Source organism: Podarcis bocagei (genome assembly GCF_964188305.1).
Source record: "Podarcis bocagei genome assembly, chromosome: 6".
In the NCBI taxonomy this organism is placed as follows: Eukaryota; Metazoa; Chordata; class Lepidosauria; order Squamata; family Lacertidae; genus Podarcis; species Podarcis bocagei.
Genome location: NC_138130.1, coordinates 80,311,790 through 80,330,500, shown reverse-complemented (window position 1 = coordinate 80,330,500; position 18,711 = coordinate 80,311,790). Strand labels below are relative to the sequence as shown.

The following is an 18,711-nucleotide window of genomic DNA, read 5'->3' as shown; positions in this document are numbered from 1 at the left end:
CAAACCCCAGTAAACTATATTTAAAAAGTTTACAGTTATATTGGAATGAAGCTACACGGTTTGGATAGAAAACTGCTAGGTGTAGTTCTCTTTACCGTGTTGTCAACACTGAAATTTCTGAAGCCACGATCTATGTCTCAGTTAGTTCAGAGAACTCACTTTGACTATAGAAGACCAGTTTGAAGTAAGTGGATTTGTACCATATTAACTCAGGTTGGCTAATTGATTGTGAACTGAAGCCTAACTACACTTTTATTCATAGTCTTTCCTTGTTGCTTCCCTCATATTCTTTCCATGTTTTCACCCTCTCTGTTGAAATTTAGATTGGTACATTCTTTTAGGCAATAGTATTGTTATGTTAAATTGCCAAGTACATTCATTTCCACTTGAAATGACAACTTGGTTAACCTTTATGTAGTGTGTTTTGAAAGTGTTCAGTATTACTTTTTATAAGTCAAAAGTTAAAAGAAATGACGTCTAGCTTTGCAGTCCTCTTTTACTAGATTGTTCACATTTACTCCCTTCATCGCAACGATGTATTTCACAAGCACAGCTTTTCGAAAGTGCTTTTTTAACATTGTCAGTGTCAACAGTCTTGATTCCCAGACAAATTATTTTGAAATGTTTCTTCCCAACAACACTATATTTCATAAACCTAGCTTTTCAAATGCATGTCTGTCAGTGCTGATGTTACAGTACTTTGATTTTAGCCAGACAAATTACTTGGGAAAAGGCATTTCAAACAGGCGAAAGAAGAGAGGACAAGAACCCTGTCCAATTAACTTTCACTTTGCCAATAGAATACGTGTGAACTTTTCAAGGAGCAGAGTTTTCTTCAGCAAAACCTCTCAAATGGCAGTGCTCTCAATGACCCAGTTGCCACATTGACTCTAGCATGCGAGACATAGAGCTAAAACCGGGAAGCGTTTTGGGAGACGTGGTGTTGTGCCATCCTTTTGGACACCCAGACCTTCTAGTAGAGAAGACAAAATTATTTTGAGCATATATTCCACCTCATTGTTTGGATTTATTTGAGGCGATGCTGAAATGCCAAGCTCTGAAACCTGCTCCTCCACTGTGCCTTACGCTTCTGACTCATGTGTCTGCAGATTTGACAGCTCTTTTGATTCCTCGTGTCTCCATCTGTATATTCTCGTTATCAGTTGTTACTCTTCCCTAGGTTACTGCTCGGCGTGCCTTTTTTAAAAACTTCTTAGGTGACAGTTCCCTCACACTTGGTTTGTCCTCTTGAATGGCTCACACACTGTATGGGGGCTGGTATGCACACAAGTTTAGTGTCAGAAGGAAAGCCCCCTGGTGGCTGTATCTAGGAAATCTTGCTTCCAGCAGCCCTTTTCAAGACTTGTGTGCACTCCGTATGGAGAGTTGTGAAAATTCGTTTATTTTGCTTTCTGCAGGTTGGTAAACGCAAATGAGTTTTTATACTCATAATCCGTTCTGGCTTGCCTTGGAAAAGGCTTAGGGTGGTCAGACAATGTGTGTGAATTGAACAGTCATGGAAAGATTGAGGAGCTGTTCCCATGATTCCCCACTGCATCTCTTGTTGCTGCTGAAATTGCTGAAAATACTTCTTCATGCCATGCAGTGCATAGTTAAACTATAGGACACTCTCCCACAAATTTAATAATTAATAATGATAATAATTATTGCCAGGATTTCATTCTGTCATTATTCACTGTAATAGACTGAAAGCTCAAAACCTGATTCAGAATAAAATTATAGTGAAAACAAGTGCTGCAAAATCCTGATTGATGTTCCTAATATTTTCTGTCTTTTTATGTGCTTCAGACTTTGATTGTGAGAATAAGAGGTTAGTTAAAATATGTTACGAATTCTAGTTCATAGAGAAATGATTTTTCAGTTGAAGTGAATGCTTATGCAACTGGTATATATTTGTTATGTGTGTGAAATAAATACCTGTTCTTTCCTTTGCAGGATATATTTATGTTCATAACAAGACAATTGAAAGGATTAGAAGATACAAAAAGTCCACAGTTCAATAGATATTTTTATTTGCTTGAGGCAAGTGTAAATTATTTTCTATTTATAAGCTATCCACAGTTGCTTTAAAACAGGCAAAATGTTCACTTTTTAAAAATATCAATGGGTGGAGATACAAAATCATGCTAGTAGACACCACAGGACTTACCTTTTATCTTTTTGTTGGGTTGCTGTTCCAGATACATTAACTGTCTTCTTTTCCTATATAGAACATTGCGTGGGTTAAATCTTACAACATATGCTTTGAACTCGAAGATAGCAATGAAATTTTCACACAATTGTACAGAACATTGTTTTCTGTAATCAAGTAAGTATATATATCTTTAACAACAAATTTATTCATGGAAAGGTTGGGATTAAAATAGTACAGGCAACGGCCAATTTACGGCCAATTTCAATATGTGCATGACCTTGCACACGCACATCACAGCAACCTGGAAGTGGCTGGAAAATGGGATGGAGCACACAATGACCCAGAACGCAACCCATGCACAAATTGGGGGTTGCCTGTATTTCAAATTGTTAGGGATCAGTACCAGACTTACAAGTGCCCAGGCCACTTAAAACACCCTGAATTTTCCAAGCCACAGATGCATTGTTCATTAAAGTAATTGACTAAGGTTGCAATCCTGTACACTAGTGGTAGGGAAGCTCTGACTTGCCAGATGTCCCCATTTGGCCAGCAGTATGGTTTGACTCAAACCACATCCACCTGACATCATATGATGTTAGGGGCAGACAAATCCACAGGGCTGAATTAAAAAGGGAAGGCGTGAAGTACATTCTAATCTCCCCTTCGTGGGCAAGGTCTTCAAGCAGGTGGTCATGGGCCAGATCCAGGTTCTATTGGCTGAAACTCATTTTCTAGATCCATTTCAGTCTGGGTTTTGACCCAATATTTGTACAGAAACTACCTTAGTTGCTCTGTATGATGGCATTTGCCAGGAGAGAGGCAAGGAGTGTGTCCTCCTGTTAGTTCTCTGAACAGGGCAGCCTAACTTCTGTTGTCTATTCTCCCGTAACTTGATAATTTAGACTTCTGCAGTGCATTATATGTTGGGCTGCCTTTGAAGACAGTTTGGAAACTGTAGCTGGTGTAGACTACAGCAGCTAGATTGGTTACTGGGCCAGGATGATCTGAACATATAACATTGATGCTAAGACAATTGCAATGGCTACCAGTTTGTTCCCCATCCATGCTTTGGTGTAAGTCCCATTCTACTCAGTGGCGCTTACTTCTGAGTAGGCATATATAAGATTGCACTTTAAAAAATGATTTTAAATGAGTTTATAGTCTCTGTGTACACACAGGGGGCCCATGCGCAGAACTCTTAATGACAACTCATAGATTATATCTTTATGGTCATGAACAGTTGCAGAAACACCATACTAAATATCAACCAAGATAGATCCCCAGATCTGGACATTTCTAGTCATAGTTTAGTAGTGTAATGTATTAACTTCACCTCCGCTGAGCCTTCTGTTTGATGCTAGAGTTGTGAAAAACAAAAATTACAACATTGTCACTAATTTTACATCAGAGAATGACAGTGATAAATGGACTTGGCCACATTCCTCCAAATTTAAAAAAAAAAGTGTGAAAATATGTGTGACTTTTAATTCAATGATTTTGTCTAGTAAGCAGAATAGGACTTGGGATACCAGGGTTCAAATGCCCCCCTCAGCCGTTAATTTCACTGGGCGACCTTGGGCCAGTCACCTATCTCTCAGCTTCTTGTGAGGATAGAACGAGGGGAACTCCTTGAAGGAAATGTAATAATAGTTTATTTTACTTATTTATCTTATGGCTGAACCATAGTGAATTATTTTGTGCTAATGAGCTGAAAATCTGTTCCTCTTGATTTCAGCAATGGTCATAATCAAAAGGTTCATATGCATATGGTGGATTTGATGAGCTCTATAATTTGTGAAGGTGATACAGTGTCTCAGGAGCTTTTGGATACAGTGTTAGTTAACCTGGTGCCTGCACATAAGGTAAGCAGTAACATTTCCCTAATTTCCTGGTGCTTCCGTTACTTTTATTTAGCATCAACAGGCATGTATGTGGCAAAGTATATAGTACAGCTACCTTTTATTCGTGGCTCTGTAACCAGGGTTAGACTGCCAAACTGAAGCGATAAAGTTGGCCAAGATCTCCGTCCCTTGTTCCCACTTCTTAGACAGAGATCAACTCTTTTTTTGTGAGAAGTTGGAGAACTGCATTTGTTTCAGCTCAGCGTTGCTTGAGTTTAATGGCAGATAGCACTGGGCAAACACCATTCACGTGTGTGTTTTCCTCTTCTGTCCTCAAATGGCATTGTTAGTAACTCTTCCATTCTAGAAAGAGGGGCAAGCAGAGCTGTGCTCCCTGTCGTGGCGCTTATTGGGATAGAGGAGTGCAGGCAGAAAAGCTGTGTGCAACTAGGCTAAGTAGGCAGATGGATGACCCTTCAGAATAATAATTTGTAAGGCTAACATTAACTAAATCATGTTAATATAAATGTTCATATTCAATTACTTGAGGTGTCTTGCAGTCTTGGAACATAAGGGTGCAAATCACAGTATTTCTCTATGTCTCCGTTGTTCTAACTAGCTGTGTCTCAGCCAAATATTTGTTCTCTTCCTGAAGCTGATTTGGGAAAGAACAATTATGTTTGGGAAGGAAAGCTATTTTCCCAACGTTAGATAGCACAGGGAAAGCTCATGTTTCTATCTTTTTGTGGTTAATCCTATCAATACTTCATTGCTTGGTCAAGAGTATAAAGACTGTGTGTATTTGCCATTTTGTTATTTGAGGCACCATATTTGGAGGACTGTTGAAAAGTTGCCTTGGCTACATGTAGATTATTTCTTGTTGGTTTTCCCAGTTTTCGGAAGTGTAATTAGCTGTTTCAGATTTCTGGATGCAAAGAACTATTAATATCTGGAAAACACAAGAGTATCAACTGGCTTATAATTTTTATTTGAAAGCATTACATCTTAGGAGTCACATGGTACACTTTTCAGTTAGTCATTATTAATTGATCTTGAAATGAAATTGATCTAGCTATTGTTCAACAGTATTTTATAACTGAATTTAACCTGACTCCGTTTTTCACAGGGTTAATTGAGTTAAATAATTTAATACCATCAAGGGGAAAAAAGCAATTTAAATTGAGTTTCTGATTTTCATTTTTGCATGTTTTGTGAACAAGGATGTGTGTTAACTGGTTGCTATAACAACTAAATATTCATTTGCAACTAAATAAAGCTTTTATACAACCTTGAAACATAATCCCAAACCTTTGGACGTGCAGCCCACATACACTGCAGAATTACACTTGCTTAGAGGCAAGACAGATTTTTGTTAGGCTCTTTCTGTATACATGCAAGGATACTATACAAAAACAATTACTTCAAAGGCTAAGGCTACAGTTGTATGTGATTTTATTTATACACAAGTTCAGCTGAACAAAATTGAATTTACTTCTGAGTAAAGTTGCATTAGACTTTGCTGTAAGTGTCCTGAACTTAATAATAATAATAATAATAATAATAATAATAATAATAATAATAATAATAATAATAATACCCTGCCCATCTGGCTGGGTTTCCCCAGCAACTCTGGGTGGCTCCCATCCGAATATTAAAAACAGTACAGCAAAGCAAGAGTTGGTAGTGAGCAAAATAGTATTTCTCAGTGGGACAGATAAGTAATGTTGGTGCTGTTAAATAACTAGACATAAATTGGAGAACTGAACACATTTCAGAAGAACAGGTAGCTGGACAGCATAGAATATGAGTACAGAATCACTCGTCTGGGCCTTATAAGTGATCCTAGTGATTTATACTGTATAATCTCCGGAGTCCTAGCAGTTCTGGTGATTTGCTAGGAAGCATAAAACAATAAATAGTAATACATAACTTAAGTTTGTCAGTTGTAATGTTAAAATGTAGATTATTGGTCTGAAAAATAACTAAACCAAGGAAAACTGTTAGATTGAGAGATGGAAGATAGCAGAAACCAGGATTTATGGCCGACAGCATACACAGAAGTAAGTCCCAGAGTTCAATGGGACTTAACCCAGATAAGCACAGTGATCTCGAAGCTACCAACATGAGTTTGACCAAACTGCGGGAGGCAGTGGAAGACAGGAGTACCTGGCATGCTCTGGTCCATGAGGTCACGAAGAGTCGGGCACGACTAAACAACAACAACAAAGCACATAGAGGATTGCAACCTGCATAGTAGCCTTTTTCTGAGCTTTGAAAGTTTGACACTGCCTTGACCAACTCTATAGTTGTTTCTATATATTGTAATCATAGTGGGGGTTTTTGTGTGCAATGCTTGTAGTATCCTTTTTTAAAATCAGCATTTGTCCATCTTGTTTGTGAAGATTTGCAAAAAGCCAGTTACGTGAATTCACTTATTTGTATCTGAGCATACATTTAAAGCACACTTTTACAGCGTTTCCTGTCTGAAATATACCTTTCAGAACTTAAACAAACAAGCATATGACTTGGCAAAGGCTTTACTGAAGAGGACGGCCCAAGCTATTGAGCCATACATTACTAATGTAAGTGAGGATTTAAAGTGACTGTGCAGATGAAACTGAATAAAATGTGTAATTTGATGATGACTAAGTACATGCATATCCATAGAGTCAGAACCCTTGTTTAGAACCCTTGGAAAGCTAAACTGTTTCTATATGACACCAAAATAATAGTAACATGGTCTCTAGGCAGGCCTTCTCGGGGAAGGTATTCCACATGGAACACCACAGGAAAAGTGCACTCTCTCTTTCTCCAGCTGCTGCCTATCACACTTCAGATGGTGCAGGGATCTCGAGAGAGGCCTTAGATGGCATTCTTGGTCAATGGGTGGATTGATATGGCAATCCAACAAATAATTTGGGTCCAAAGCTGTTTAGGGCTTTAAAGGTTAAGAGCAGTGCTTTCATTTGAGTTCTGAAACTTCCCGATAGCTTGTGGTGTTGTTTCAGTACAAGAAAAAGACAGTCTCTCTGCCAGAAATGAAAAAGACTGTTATAGCAGTGCTCTAGGCACAGCAGTGTTCCGCCGGAGAATTATTAATGTAGATTGTGAAATGTTTTATTTTCAGCTGTGTCCAATAATTGTTATCCTTTATTCTGCATAAATGTGGTTTCCGTTGCACGTACATTTTAAAACAAATTGTACAAAAATTGAATACTTTGGGACGAAAGGCGGGATATAAATGTAATAATAAATAAATACGATTTCTCCTACGTTTGAAAGCTCATTGAAAGGGCACTCTTAAATTTAGACTATGAGCTTAAGCAAGTAAATCCAGTTGAAACTAGAGTAAGTCTCCTACGTAGGGTTACTATGTTATTGTTTCCTGCAGTTAACTAGCTGAGTTACAGAAATCTAAGATAGCAGGCATTTGGGTAGAATGCTAGGTTAGTGGGCCTTCTTAAAGTACTTGTTAGCTTTCAAATGGTGTACTTTTAGAAATATGAAGAGCTAAGCTGAAGTTAAAAATAGCAGTTTGTTCTTAAGATGGGCTTCCAAATACTTCAACTGTGAGAAGGTAGTTACTCTGGAGTTTGGGGGTCACATGTTTGTCCTCTGGGCATTTTGATAGCCCTTTGTGGTGTTTTCCCAGAACAGCTTGGGATAGATTGTTGAGAGAGGCTGAGAAACTTCTTCTGCTGTTGATACATCTTGCTTTGTCTTACAGTTCTTTAATCAAGTGCTTATGTTAGGGAAAACGTCTATCAGTGATCTCTCGGAGCATGTTTTTGACTTAATTCTGGAGCTATACAATATTGATAGTCATCTTTTACTATCAGTTTTGCCACAGCTTGAATTTAAACTAAAGGTAAGTGTTATATCAGTTGTATCAAATCTGGATCCTTTGGGAGGTTGTTTCTGGTTTGGGGCAACCATCACACAACTTTTCATACAGCATGTTCATTGCACCTCAGTGAACATTGGTGCGTCAATTCCTTATGAGCGCCTTTTAGTTTCCCTGTAGCAATTCTCTTTATCTAGCCCTTGGGGTTCTCCTCAGGCCACATCCTCTTCCAGGCCATGTTCCTCACCGGTCTGTGGCCCCTGAAAACATAGAATTATAGAATTGCAAGGAACCCACAAGGATCATTTAGTCCACTGGAGTGCAATAATCCTGCCCACAGCTGTCCCTGGGTGGGCTAGAACCGCCAACCTTCTGGTTAACAGCCAGTTGCACTGACCCATTGCACCACATGACTTGAAGGGGGCCAGGCTGGAAAAGGCTCCTCACCTCTGCCCTGCAGCATTCAAGGTCCACTACCTATACGCAAAGCTGTAACTGTGTCCAGATGCTGTTTCAGTTGGCAAGCTGGTGAATTAATATTTCCCTCAAGGCTCCGTATATCTGCTTGCAAAGAACACAGGAGCACATGGTCGTAAATAATTTCTTTGTTGCCCTCTGAATATGTGGAATGAAAGCAGAGGAGCAGCGCTGGAGTATACTGAGATATACATGAGCAGCTGGAATGAAGAGGGGGAAAAGGAAATGAAACAGAAATCTGGTGTATATGCAGTCTTAACTTCAGCTAATGCCACTTTTGCCATACCTCTTAGCATTGGCCCTGCAGGCTGAAAAGGAGCGGGGAAAGAGCATGCAATAGCATCCATCTCTATGTTAGTGTCTATGACAGCGTTTGGACGCAATGCTGAGCCGTAAACTATGGGAAAGTAGTGCAGACTGTGCCATGTAACTTGGAGCTCTTCTACTTTGATACTCCCTGCCTCCAGCAGGGAGACAAACCACAGAGCAATTGTCTTATGATATATCTGAGCCAGCGCTCAGGGTTTGTTTTTCTCCAGACCATATTATAAACTTCCCAGTTGTGGTTTGCTTGGGAGAAATAAACCAGGGGCACATGTTCGAATATAAAGCTAAACCAACCACCCTGTGGACTGTTTCCCTGCTGGAGGTAGGGAGGAGTGAAGCAGATGCACAAGCACGCAGTGTATGCACAACTAATTTTATTAACTATACCTAAGCAAAAGTAGGACTAAACGGCCTCGGCCCAGTATACCTGAAGGAGCATCTCCACCCCCATCGTTCTTCCTGGACACTGAGGTCCAGCGCCGAGGGCCTTCTGGGGGTTCCCTCGCTGCGAGAAGCCAAGTTATAGGGAACCAGGCAGAGGGCCTTCTCGGTAGTGGCACCTGCCCTGTGGAACGCCCTCCCACCAGATGGCAAAGAGAAAAACAACTAACAAACTTTTAGAAGACATCTGAAGGCAGCCCTGTTTAGGGAAGCTTTTAATGTTTAAAAGGTTATTGTATTTTAGTGTTTTATTGGAAGCCGCCCAGAGTGGCTGGGGAAACCCAGCCAGATGGGCGGGGTATAAATAATAAATTATTATTATTATTATTATTATTATTATTATTATTATTATTATTATTATTACTCCTACTTAGAACTGTAGCCTTCTAATACATGCTAGGTATACGTAACAAGGAGCAAGCTCCACTGAACATAATGGACCTGCTTCTGAGTAAACTTGCATGGGACTGGGTTTAAGTTAAGCACATATGAGAAGTATAATAAGTGAGTGATACCTTGGTCCTCAAATGGTATTCGTAAATTGTTTATCAGAGTCATATGGCTGGACAAGTTTAATTACTTCCCTTATAAACTGACTTTGTTGCTTGTTGGTTCATTTCCACAGCTATTACTTGCTACCATTTTAAATTTTAGATTGATAGATGTGTATGTTTTTTTTAAAAAAAAATTGGTTTGTTTGAGAACCTGTTTTTACAGTGTCTGTCTTGTCTGTCTCTTTCTCTGTGTATGCATTATATATTTATATTGACATTTATTTTATTTTCCAGAGCAATGACAATGAAGAACGCCTGCAGGTTGTAAAATTACTAGCAAAAATGTTTGGGGCAAAGGATTCAGAGTTGGCATCTCAAAACAAACCACTTTGGCAGTGCTATCTGGGGAGGTATAAATTGTTTAGTTCCTTTACCTTGGGGATTAAATACTGAAATTTAATGTAACATTTTGTTATTTTGCAGCATTTTAGACATTCTTTTATGTCTAATATGAGCTATAGATACATATGAATTCTTTGTTCTGTATCCTCTGAAATTGACATAAATAAAGCTAGATCTTCATCTGTGGTTCCACAAACCTTACAATTATGAACCGTCTTACTTAGTTTACTGCCATTAACTTCTTTCTGCTAACGTAGATTAATCTGACTCTTGCCAACACCACAACACTGTAATAATAAATTCTATGTTTATATTGGATTTGATTAATATTCAACAGTTGTGGAGCTTTCCAAGGAACAGTAACAAAAACAAGGCTTTAGACTTTTAATTAGGTGACAAATGCATATATTAATAAACATTTGCATGAAAGAGATGCATGCTTAAAGAGTATATCTTCCATTTGTCCTTTGGTTAAAATGAGAAATAGGCTGTAGTATTACATTTTTAAGTATCTGTTTGGATGTAAATGGCCAAGCCTGATTTATCAGGCACAAGTTGGGTAGCAGGTTAAGGGGGGAGAATTGTAGCCCAGTGGCAGAGCCACTCGCATTGCAGGCAGAAGGTTCCAAGTTCAATCTTGGCATCTCTAGGTAGGGCAGGAAAAGACTGTTGCTTAAAACCCTGGCAAGCTGCTGCCAGTTAGTGTAGACAGTACTAAGCTAGATGGAACATAGTGCATTCTATTGAACAGTGAATACCTTAGTAATGCCATAAGCAAGTGAAGCTTTGGATGTCAGATTGTATGACATTAGAAAGTTGAACAGAGGAGCTTCGTTGCCATTATAACTTTATTAATATTGGGTTGGATCCAGACTTGCCAAAGCTGGAATCAGCTGTTGTGTTTCCAGGCTCTTGCACAGCACCGTGAGATATCTTTTCAGAGTATTCTTCTAAGTCTTTGTTATAACAGTTTACATAATACCTGTAGAATTCCTTCTGCTTGCAAATATCTGGATCTAATCCATCATGTTTACCAGACTGTTTATCTTTTGATTCTTTGAAGCAATAGGTATGGCATTTTGATGAAAATTGAAATGAGGGCTAACATACTGTGGTTTTTTTGTTTTTTAAACAGGTTTAATGATATCCATGTACCTATCCGCCTTGAATGTGTGAAATTTGCTAGCCACTGCCTTATGAACCATCCAGATCTAGCAAAAGATTTAACAGGTATCAGTAAATTGAGTTTGCAAAAGAAGAGGAACTCTTAGCATTTATTCTGTTTTTAGTAGTAGCAAAATAACAGCACTGTTTTTATAGTGCGCCTGGTTTTACAAAGCGCCTGGTTTTTTATATTTACTCCTGGTAGGGAAGCAAGCCTTCACACTCACCTGTGGCCTAATCTGACTAATACAGATATATTTTTCTAAGGCACTAGTTGGTCACAGCAGGGAAACTACCACTATACAAATATATAGTAAAAGATTAAGAAATGGGTCCCCAAATTCATGTTTGGGTCAAAAGTAGGTTCTGGGTCTGAAAAAGTTGAAGATAACTAGTCTAAAGCAGCCTTCCCATGAAGAACTTATTTATTAAATTAACATCCCACCCTTCCAAATGAGCCCAGGGCAGCAAACACAGCTGTGATAAAATAATACCATTAAAATAAAAGCCTTTAAAAACAATTAAATGCTTCTGATAAGTCCGGTAGCCAGCATCTTATTCTTCAACTGTTAGTGGACAAGCAAATATAACACCATAGTGATTAAATTAGCTATTTTCATGAATTAAAGTCTTTTGTTCACAACTTATCAGATAATAACGGACAGCGAGTTTATTAAGAGGAAAATATTAAATTGTAGTTGTAGTGTCTCCCATTATGCAAGCTTTTGCCCTTCATTCTCGGGACTAGTGTGTCAGCATCAGTCTACGTCGGTTTAGGATACTCGATATATTAATTAGGGTGTCTTTTTTTGTACAGAATACCTTAAAGTGAGGTCTCATGACCCTGAAGAAGCTATCAGGCATGATGTTATTGTATCAATAGTTACTGCTGCTAAGAAAGATCTTTTGCTCGTCAATGATCATCTTCTTAACTTTGTGAGAGAGCGAACACTTGACAAACGGGTAAGTCATTGTATATGTAGGTCAATTACTTGGAGTCATTGTTAGTCCAAGAGTAGGCAACTAATTCAAGCATGTTAAAAATTCCTTTCCATTAAGATTTCTCGCAAGAATTGACTAATTGCATATTTGCATACTGTGATTATCTGCTTTACCAGCACATATTTTTGCATTTCCTAAATTATGAGATTGTATAAACATGAGAGTAAAAAAACAGTGAACTTGTTGTGAATACAGTGAAAGTTTTGTGTGCAACTGATTCCATTTTATGATCCACACAGAAGTGCCTTCAGGATTTTGTAATGTGTAAAGAAGTCTTTGTAATTATTTTGTTCTGCCTTAGCCATAGTACTTTAAACAACCCAATGTATGATGATTATTATTATTATTAGGTTTAGTGGATTAGTTGAATTTATAATTTGTTCAAATGTCAGATTAGGTCTGTAGCACATCTTACAAAAAAGCAATGTAGCTACTTACTTAATCTTAGTGCATGAAGAGCAAAAGTATAGGGAACAAGCTTTATTGAACTGTGTATTATTATTTTTGGCTGTTGGTATATATATATATATTTATATATATGCTTTCGTAGATTTTCACGGGTACAGGAATGCAGGTTTTGGTGTCTTCGGGTGTCTTCCCGTGTAAGAGTTGGGGTGTCTAGGCGACGTTTCGACGAGGTCTCACTCGTCATCTTCAGGCTGGTGCTTTCGGCTTCTTGTTACTAGAACAGAGCGGGATCTCAGTGTTTGAGTTCCTATAAATACTGTTGAGGGGGTGTGGTGTATAGCCTCCAACGTTCTGGGCAGAGAGGGATATCACTCAAGATATCCCTCAAGTAATTAAGGAACAAAAGAAGAAAAGGCACACTAACCTGGGAACTCCCTCTCTGCCCAGAACGTTGGAGGCTATACACCACACCCCCTCAACAGTATTTATAGGAACTCAAACACTGAGATCCCGCTCTGTTCTAGTAACAAGAAGCCGAAAGCACCAGCCTGAAGATGACGAGTGAGACCTCGTCGAAACGTCGCCTAGACACCCCAACTCTTACACGGGAAGACACCCGAAGACACCAAAACCTGCATATTTATATATATACATATACACACACACACACACACACACACACACACACACACAGAGCTGGGGAAAAATCTGGTTGAATACTGTTTCTTTCCTTGTGTTAATTTGTTGCCTTACTGTAGCAAACTCCCCCCTTTTGATAAGTATACTGCCAGCGTTGTGTAAAAATGTATAGCACCCTTCATTTCAAACCCAGGGCAGGTAGCAACAATATTAAAACACTCAATAGTAGAAGTGAATATCCAATGAAGCCAATAAAACAGTTAACAGCAAGAATGAATAAATCAGCATAATCATTACAAAGTCATTGAAGCAGCACCTAACCACTCATAAAGGCCTGGGGGCAAACACATGGGTTGTAGCTGGCACCAGAATAACAATAGAGTTTGCATCAGATGCACTTTTTGGAGGAAGACATTCCAAAGTCAGGGTGCCACCACAGAGAAGGACCTAGCAATTATAGCTTCCAGATTGTTTTCAAGGGCAGCAACACATAAAGCACATTGCAACAGTCCAGAATTTTGAAACGTGTATGAAAATATATTTAGAAACAAAGGCATATTTTGATGTTTGAGATATGTTGTTGTTTTAGTGGAGAGTGAGAAAAGAAGCAATGATGGGACTTGCACAGATATACAAGAAGTACTCCTTGCAGTCAGAAGCTGGAAAAGAAGCTTCAAAACAAATTGCCTGGATAAAGGACAAGCTGCTGCATATATATTATCAAAACAGTATTGATGATCGGTAGGTTAACCTGAATATATACGATTAAGAAGTATTCATCCTTTTGCCTTGTGTGAGTATGCCTGCTGACCAATAGCAATAAAGTCAGAAAAGAACACAGCTCATTGAGTCTAGGAGGGCATTCAAACAGCAATTCCAAAGTCTGCACTGCTTTTGGAACTTGGAATGTTAAGTGTACTGAATTCTCTGGCCATAACTCTTTTGCATTCATAGAAATAGGTGTGATATTCATACTTGGCCTACATAGTTTGATCAAATGAAATTTATATCTAAACTAAGCCATAGGGTTCTTATATGGAAAACCATGATTTCCAGCTATGTGAATTAACTTGCTTAAGCCTAGAGACTTCTTGCAGGCTCCTCTGAGGAGGATATTGAAAGACACCATTTTAAAACAAATCTTGCTGTGCCCTTTTTTCTGAAGTTGAGGTCTTATGTTTCATAATGTGATTAGTGGGAGCAAGATAGGATCTGAAATCATGGTTTTAACCTGGTTTGTTCTCAACACAGTTTAAGTAAGGCACAGTTTTTCCAGTTCAGGCATCATGGGGAACTGTGATTGGTTTAAAAAAAATAGCTTTTGATAAACACATATGGTACTTCAAAAAGGAGAAGGGAGAGCAGAGCATGACAGACTAGGACTGCAATCTTATAAACAATTATCTGGGAGTAAGCCTCAAATCTTCTAGAAGCTTGTTCACCTGGCAAAAACAATAGTTTCTATTTACATCTGAACCAAACCATTGTGTATTTCTATAGATCTTATAAATATTTTAAATAAGTAGCATTCTGTTTGTACCATTTCATTACTAATTTTATTTGTTAAATTTGACTTACTTAAATCAGTTTGGTATTGATTTAGTTTTTATGTGCACTTAATCATAGTGGAAATTGAGAAATTTGCTTTAGTAACTTCAGTCTTGTTTCATATAACATAGGCTTATTATTGACTATCTCTCTTTAGACTGCTGGTGGAACGCATCTTTGCTCAGTATATGGTCCCTCACAATTTGGAAACAAATGAAAGAATGAAATGTTTATACTACCTTTACGCCACTCTGGATTCAAATGCTGTTAAGTACGTTTTACATGACAAATTTGGAACTAATAATGATGTTTGCAATGCTAATATAGCTAATAATCTTAGTGTGACAGAATTTTTGCTTGGATAATATCTGGATACAGACTGTGCTCAGTATTAGTAGGTTAAGATTTCTATCAAAATTCATCCTTGAACATGAAAGAAGAGAAAATGGGAAAGAGACCTTGCTACATTTTTCATATTTTTTGACCATTTACTTTGATTGTGAATTACAGTTTTCTCAGGCTGTTTAGTGCTTCCTCAAAGTATATTGCAAATATATTATGGGTGGAACAGAGTTGAAACTGGTTTATTTCGTTCTATATTTGGAGACAAATTGGCAAGGCTAAAATGAATTTGGTTCTAGTCTGCCCCACATACCCACTATTTCATGATGGGTGTCATTAATTATTGTCTAATAGGTATTAGCATCTTTGGGTACAATTCGCTTAGAAAACAATAGTGATAGAAATTATAGGATAATCCGAACTAGCACTATGTGCAAAGTTTTAGCTGCTTCTCTGTATCAGAATTTGTGTATAAACACAGATACATTTGTATAATGGCACTGATATTGGCAGTTTTATTTTCAGTCCCTTTCCAATGATCTCTAACACGAGAACTAGTGTGGTATAGTGGTTAAAGTGTTGGATTAGGACCTGGGAGACCAGGTTTCAAATCCCTTCTTAGCAAGAAACTCACTTGGCTTGTCCCAGTCTCTCACAGCCTAACCTACCTCACAGGGTTGTTGTTAGGGTAAAATAGGAAGGAAGAAAATCACATGTCCAAACTTCAAACTGCCTCCCTAGCTGGTATCTTGCTTTTAGTGGGTGGTAGTCAACTAACTTTCCACCAGAGTAAGCTCATGTGGATGAATGAATATGACTAAATCGTAATGGTCTGCTCTGAGTACAGCTTCGCTGAATATCACCCAAAGTATTTAAATAATTGAAGGGAATGGATTGATAAAAAGGAAGTTGAAAGAGGAAGTCAATAGGGACCAATCTTTCCAGAATGCTTGGATGGTATTCAAAACTGCAGTAATAGAAGCTCAACAAGAATGTATAAGGAAAGCTATGAGAGGATACAATCATGGGTAATGAACAGAGTTAAGGAAGTTATTACAGATAAAAAAACGGAAGTGTCTTCCAAGTGAGAGGAAAAAAGGGAACACAAACATTGCCAAAGGAAATGCATGCAGACAATAAGGGATGCAAAAAAGCCCCAAATAAATGAATCTGAATAATATAAATTTTGCTAACGGCATTAAAGGCAAGAACAAAATATTGTTAGTTCTTCAGCAGAAGAGTAGGCCTTAAAGGCTTATAGCCAGGTGAATTGTTAACTGGAAGTTTCTCCCTATTCATAGTGCTAACAGTTTAGGAAGTTGCAGTTATGAGTACTGTATCAGTTATTTGTTTCTTTATATTTTAACTATCAGGGCACTAAATGAAATGTGGAAATGCCAAAATCTACTGCGGCACCAAGTAAAGGATATGGTTGACTTAATCAAGCAACCCAAAGTAAGTTTATTTCGTTTTTAACTTTTGTGCATACTACAAAATACTTAGTTCATGCTAATTCTTGTAGAAGGCTCAGTATTCAACCGCGGTTCTGAAACTGCTATCCCTTTTAAGAAGCATCAAATAAGCAAAAGGAAAGTAGAAATTATGAAGACTCTTAAGGCAGCAATTATCCCATTTAGCCATTGTCTATTTCATTGTATGGGACAATGACAATAAAGATATTGTATATCGTCCTTTTAACATGTTAATAAATATGTGAGAGATTAGGGTGTTTTAGAAAATAAAAGCATTAAAAACATTTATTTAATTGTGTTTACTAAATTTTATTATTTCATAACAATAATAAAAATAAAAGGACTGTCAGTTGACTATTGAACTAGGACCAGGGAAATCCATGCTCAGATCACTGCTCAGCAATGAAGTTCACTGAATGACCTTGGGCCAATTCATTGCCTCTCAGTCTACCCTGAGGATAAAATGGGCCGAGTGGATGAGAACCATGTATGTGTTCCTTGCAGGAAAGGCAGGATAACAATGAAGTGAGTGAATGAATGTGCAGTAAATATCCCTGTTAATATTGGCTCTGTGGTAAAGACATCTTTCTTACAATCCAGGACAACCATAAGGTGTCAAACTAAATCATACTTGGAGTAGACCTATCAAAATCAAAAGATTTAACTAACTTCAGTCCATGGATTTCACTAATTCTACTTTCAGTATGACTTATTTCAGGGGAAGATAATCATTTTCCTCTACAGGACAGATTATGATCAGGATCTGCCTAGTGGGCCAGATTTCGCAAATGAGTGGCTCCACCCACCTGTAACAATTCCCTTTCATTCTGATCTTAAGTGGGAAGAGGGGAGGTTTGCAGAAGATCTTTTGAATCTCCCTCCACCTTTAAGATCAGAGCTGGTCCTTAAACTACTGATTTCCTTTTCTTAACAAGCTTTCGGTGTACATCTGGATTTACTTGTCTGTATATTAATCTGGAAGCTTTGGAAAGAATGTTTCTGTACCTCTAAGGTTGAAACATGCTTACTTTGGCAAACGAGAGTTTACAGTTCTCGAGATGAGGCTTAACAGCCCAAGACATCCAAAGAGGCTTAGGGAATAATGGGAGGAGGAGATGTGGTTGTTAGGAAAAGGGTTTTTAAAAATGGCTTCGTAGGGCTTTTTATATGAAAGACAAGTAAGGAGGACGTAATAGAAACTTATAAAAAATGGAGAGATTTCTTCACCCCTCTCAACATTAAAATGGGGGGTTGTATTTTACACAGCGTATAATTAATGGGGTTTGCTGCTGTGCTGCAAGATTTTGGTGATGACTTTGTCTTAGATGGTTGACAACCAGAAGTGTTGGGCTTGTTCCCTTGGGAAACAGGATGGTGGTGGACCTCTTGTCTGGTTCAGTATGGCTCTTCATGAGAATTTTTGGGTGCTTGAAAAGACATTTAAATGGCTCTTAGAGAGCTTGTAGTGAATTAAAAAGAGAACTGTTTTGGCAGTTAAGACTTTGCTTTCCTTCAAGGCTCAGTTGGAAATTAAACTGCTCTTAGGCTAGGATGAACATAACCATTGGTTAGTATAGTTCATCCTTGTGTGAGGTGGTAGCCTGAACTGAAGAAGAACCATTGGGCCTAGACTTGCTGTCAGCTTTTCTTCTTCCCAAGTGGAGCTGTTGTGTTCAAAATAGCAAAAGTGATAGCAAAATGTAGCTCTGCTATTTAGGGCACGGAGTGATTCATGGATATGGACAAGACATTTGCACGTCAAAATTTGATGGACGTGTTGGAATGCATCCCTTGCCTCAGAATTGTATGCGTTGCTATGGAGCCATTATTGTTTTCCCCCTCATCCTGAAACATTCTTCCTTAAGATTAAGAAAGTAATATGTGGAATAATTTCAAATTTCTGTTGTCCCTCTATAGCTCCCCATACTAGAGTAACTATCAAAGCTTTTTTAAAAAGAAATGGTGTTCTTCAGTCTATTAAGCAGCAAAATTGTGGTAGTAATGGCAACTCGGAAGGAGCATGTTTTCCATGGGATTGTATATCTAAATCTGTGATCTGTGAAAGGGTCTTTAAAGCAGATTACGCAGAATTCTGACAGGTAATCAGTGACTTATGCTGCCTGGCTTTTCTGATAAGGAGTAGAAAAGCTTGATT

The 18,711-nt window shown here is 38.2% G+C and overlaps 1 protein-coding gene across 1 annotated transcript in view; it reads left to right on the top strand.

The window, feature by feature from the left end:
* PDS5B (PDS5 cohesin associated factor B) overlaps positions 1 to 18,711 on the top strand; it is a 67,232-nt gene that overhangs the window by 23,326 nt on the left and 25,195 nt on the right. The window contains exons 4-14 of the mRNA XM_081197858.1: positions 1,957 to 2,043; positions 2,232 to 2,329; positions 3,891 to 4,017; positions 6,498 to 6,578; positions 7,724 to 7,864; positions 9,874 to 9,989; positions 11,117 to 11,211; positions 11,963 to 12,108; positions 13,784 to 13,935; positions 14,900 to 15,013; positions 16,458 to 16,539. Coding sequence (XP_081053984.1) covers positions 1,957 to 2,043; positions 2,232 to 2,329; positions 3,891 to 4,017; positions 6,498 to 6,578; positions 7,724 to 7,864; positions 9,874 to 9,989; positions 11,117 to 11,211; positions 11,963 to 12,108; positions 13,784 to 13,935; positions 14,900 to 15,013; positions 16,458 to 16,539 — 1,239 coding nt within the window. The remainder of the gene's footprint in view (positions 1 to 1,956; positions 2,044 to 2,231; positions 2,330 to 3,890; positions 4,018 to 6,497; positions 6,579 to 7,723; positions 7,865 to 9,873; positions 9,990 to 11,116; positions 11,212 to 11,962; positions 12,109 to 13,783; positions 13,936 to 14,899; positions 15,014 to 16,457; positions 16,540 to 18,711) is intronic.